We start from the raw sequence: 3,686 nt of genomic DNA, 5'->3' as shown, positions 1-3,686 counted from the left end.
TGGAGACCTAGCTCCACAGCATCAGTTACCGTGGAGACCTAGCTCCACAGCATTAGTTACCATGGAGACCTAGCAGGTAAAAAGAGAGCCACCTTTATGACACTGAGAACTCTGACTTTAAGCCATCATACCTGCTGATCCTCTGATCTGGCTTCATGGTTCAGCCCTCAGGTGTCTAACTAACAGTCTCTGAACACTGAGACAAAAAGTAATAAATCAAACATTTTTGGCCTTTTTCCACTAAAACAATCATCTGTGGACTGACTGAGCTCTAACAACAAAGCTGGTGCAGCCTGAGAGTCAAAACTCAGAGCAAAGAGGCGCTGCTCGTTCAGGTTTTATGGTCCAAACGTTTCATCAGCTCAGATCTTCTCTCATCAGGCTGCAACAGATCATATCTTTAACCCACAATGGTTCTATCCAATAATCAGTTGACCCATGTCATCTGTAAATGCTGTTCTCATTCTGTGGACAGCTCTGGGTGGTTCATGTGACCCAGACGGGACGCCCACCTCCATGCCCTGGACCTTCAGCTTCATGTGGTCCTCTCTCGTCGTCTTTCCGTCCTTCCTTTTCTTCCAGCAGTACCCGTCCTTCCTGTACTTGACCTTCTTGCGGTTGTACAGGATGATGCTGCCATTCTTCGGCCTGAAACACAAATACACCGTCAGCACCAGCAGCCGCCCTGAGCTCTGTCTGGCAGGCTGACACAGCAGGTACCTGGTCTTCAGGCTGCAGGCGAGCCACTCCTCATGTCTGTCGAAGGAGATCAGGTAGGAGGCGATCTCCTGCAGACACACAACACACAACCTGTGATTCACTGAGCTCAGAGCCAACAGCAGCAGCAGAGGCTCCAAGCATCCGGATGAACAACTTCGTCGCTTTGTGGTGATTTAACCTCTTTGTACCAGTTTAATGTGTCTGTGTGGCTGTTTTGTACTTTTGCACGGTGTAATAAACGAATGACGGGTTAAACTCGTGACTGAATGTGACACTGAATGACATTAAATAAACTCGTTAGCTTTAGCAGCGTTAGCTTGGTTCCTTCTCTTCCAACGGGGTCGTGTTGTCATGGTGATTCAATGTGACCTCAGTGTGTTTTCACGGTGAAATAAGGATCTGATGGAAACAGAAAACTGGACTCTGACCTCGTTGGTGTTCCAGCGCAGCCTCTCAGTGGGAAGACTGGAAGAACTGGGAAGACACTCGAGCAGCTTGTTGGGAACAAACACCTTCCTCTGTCCTCGGTTCTCTGCGCGCGCACACACACACACACACACACACACACACACACACACACACACACGCACAGAGTTGTGGGTCACTGGTTCTACTAATTATCGATTGATTCCATGCAGCTCTGCTCATTTCAAACCGTTAAAGCCCTCTGACATCATCGTCACCATGGCAACACAGCTGTCAGCGTGTAGGTGAGGGTGATGTCACACAGGTGGATGGACTGACCTGTCTCCGTGGAAACCATCTCCTTGTTGCTCATGGCGACGGGTCCATGTAGGATGAGTCTCACAGAGCGCACGGCCGCCTGCACTGCCCCGCTGGACACACACACACACACACACACACACACACACACACAGACACACACACACAGTTCAGGAGTCGGATCGATAGGAAACAAGGTCGGAAACAGCACACAAACACACACCTGAAATCTCCGCTGCTCACTGGCTGGCTACGCGCACGCACGCACACACACACACACACACACACACACCTTCAATAGCTCCCAGTTGCCTAGCAACAGGCGAGTTTGCAGCCGCTTTATATGGAGTGTGTGTTCCTGACACTGTATGAGTGTGTGTTGAGTTACATAACACACAGCCTCAACACTCTGTGTGTGTGTGTGTGTGTGTGTGTGTGTGTGTGTTAACTACACATCATAAAACCGAATAAGTCCCATTAGACACACACACACGGTGACGGTTCTGAGTATTGATCATTACCTGCACTGATCGATTCACTGATCAGCCTGTGGCGGTGTGAACGGTGACACACACACACACACACACACACACACACACAGATCAAACACGTTTACTGTCACTGACGGTACAAATCAAACCAGACGACACAACATCTGTGCTGTCATGAGGAATCGATCATCTATCAGTCTGATCGATCATCAACGTCCAGCTGCTACAGTTAACAGGTGATCCAGACACACAACATGCACCTGTACGCACACACTCACAGTTATCACAGACACACAAATGATCAGAAACACCGCTGATTGATCCTCATTATCGATCACTGACGGTACAGTTAAAGCGACACAACACCTGTTCAGTGTCTGAACCCTGTCATCCAGCGCTATCATCAGTGATAGTTAATAAAGGTTAGGTTATAGGACAGGTTGCCAGTGAACAGGTGAGCCACAGAATAAAACATCCACGCGCACGCACACACACATAGGCTCGCTCCCCGGAGGCCGGGCTCAGACCGCGGACTCGCCTGGCTGCTACGGCCGCCTCCCGCAGCTCCTCCCGCGGCCGCAGCGGCTCACAGGTCCCTGCACGCTAAAGCTAACGTTAGCACGCCTGTGAGCCTGGCACCAGTGATGCTAACGTTAGACGAGGCGACAGCAGGTTTAAAGACAGACTTGGCTTGAATCCCGGCCTTTTACATTCAGCTAAACTGCTCATTAATCCAGTGACTCAGAGACACCGCTGCTGCTCGGGTACTGAGCCGCTCCGCTAGCCGGCTAGCGCAGCTCCACAGCCCCGACCCAGCGCTGGTTAAACCGCTCCGAGAGCCGAGCTGCAGGGCTTTACCTCCGGGTTCCAGCGTGCTGCGCTGGGCCGGTCAGCGGCCGCTCCCCTCCGGACGTACGGGTGAAATAAAGCGGGTGAACGGAGAGCAGCCTGCGGGGAGCGGGACGTGTTTTCAGGCTGAACACTCAGTTAAAGCTCCGCTACCTTCCGCCTTCAGCACGGCCGCCATCTTCTCTCCTCTGACGTCACCGCGTAGCCACGGCGGCGGCGNTGTTGTTGTGTTGTGTTGCATTGTTGTTGTATTGTGTTGTTGTTGTGTTGCGTTGTTGTTGTGTTGTGTAGTTGTGCTGACCTGCAGCAGCCAGTAGCATCGCCTGTGGAATGTTGGCACGATGGAGGAATGGACGTAGCAGCCGTAGAGGCACTGAAACAGAGACTGAGGTCAGTATTGATCTGCTGATGCTCTGCCAATCACCGATCAGGTACATTTCAGGTGGTACTGATGAGCTCCACCCGTCACAGCTCCACTGTTTGGGCTCAGCTGTTAGTTTAACTGCAGTAACAGACAGAGGAGACCACCTCCACCTGCTCCAACCTCAGACAGGCTCCAGCAGTGAACAGACACACAGAGTTTCAGTTTCATTAACCGTTTGGCTCAAAGACGAACTGGAACACACAGAAGATCTAAATGTGAACAACCAGAGAGCTGAACTATGAAGCCAGTTCAACAGATCCAGACTTTCTCTGTGTAGCGGCTCCACATGACCTAAAGCTCCAGCAGAGATCACATGAAGGAGGTCCAGCTTTCTCCATCAGTCAGACTTCCTGCTTCAGACTCTGTTCACAATAAAGGAGGCGTTTAACGAGACCCAGCTCCACAGCATCAGTTACCATGGAGACCTAGCTCCACAGCATCAGTTACCATGGAGACCTAGCTCCACAGCATCAGTTACC

General features: G+C 51.3%; 1 protein-coding gene across 1 annotated transcript in view; it reads right to left on the bottom strand.

The window, feature by feature from the left end:
• Window positions 1-2,964, bottom strand: part of camta2 (calmodulin binding transcription activator 2) — a 31,209-nt gene extending 28,245 nt beyond the window's left edge. The window contains exons 1-5 of the mRNA XM_008300336.1: window positions 2,793-2,964; window positions 1,465-1,556; window positions 1,149-1,252; window positions 721-788; window positions 513-648 (exon numbers count right to left, since the gene is read on the bottom strand). Coding sequence (XP_008298558.1) covers window positions 513-648; window positions 721-788; window positions 1,149-1,252; window positions 1,465-1,498 — 342 coding nt within the window. The 5' untranslated portion in view covers window positions 1,499-1,556; window positions 2,793-2,964. The remainder of the gene's footprint in view (window positions 1-512; window positions 649-720; window positions 789-1,148; window positions 1,253-1,464; window positions 1,557-2,792) is intronic.
• Between the last annotated feature and the right edge of the window lie 722 nt (window positions 2,965-3,686).

The sequence above is a fragment of the Stegastes partitus genome, unplaced genomic scaffold (genome assembly GCF_000690725.1).
Source record: "Stegastes partitus isolate 25-593 unplaced genomic scaffold, Stegastes_partitus-1.0.2 Scaffold1526, whole genome shotgun sequence".
NCBI lineage: Eukaryota > Metazoa > Chordata > Actinopteri > Pomacentridae > Stegastes > Stegastes partitus.
This window is presented reverse-complemented; position numbering and strand designations above follow the sequence as displayed.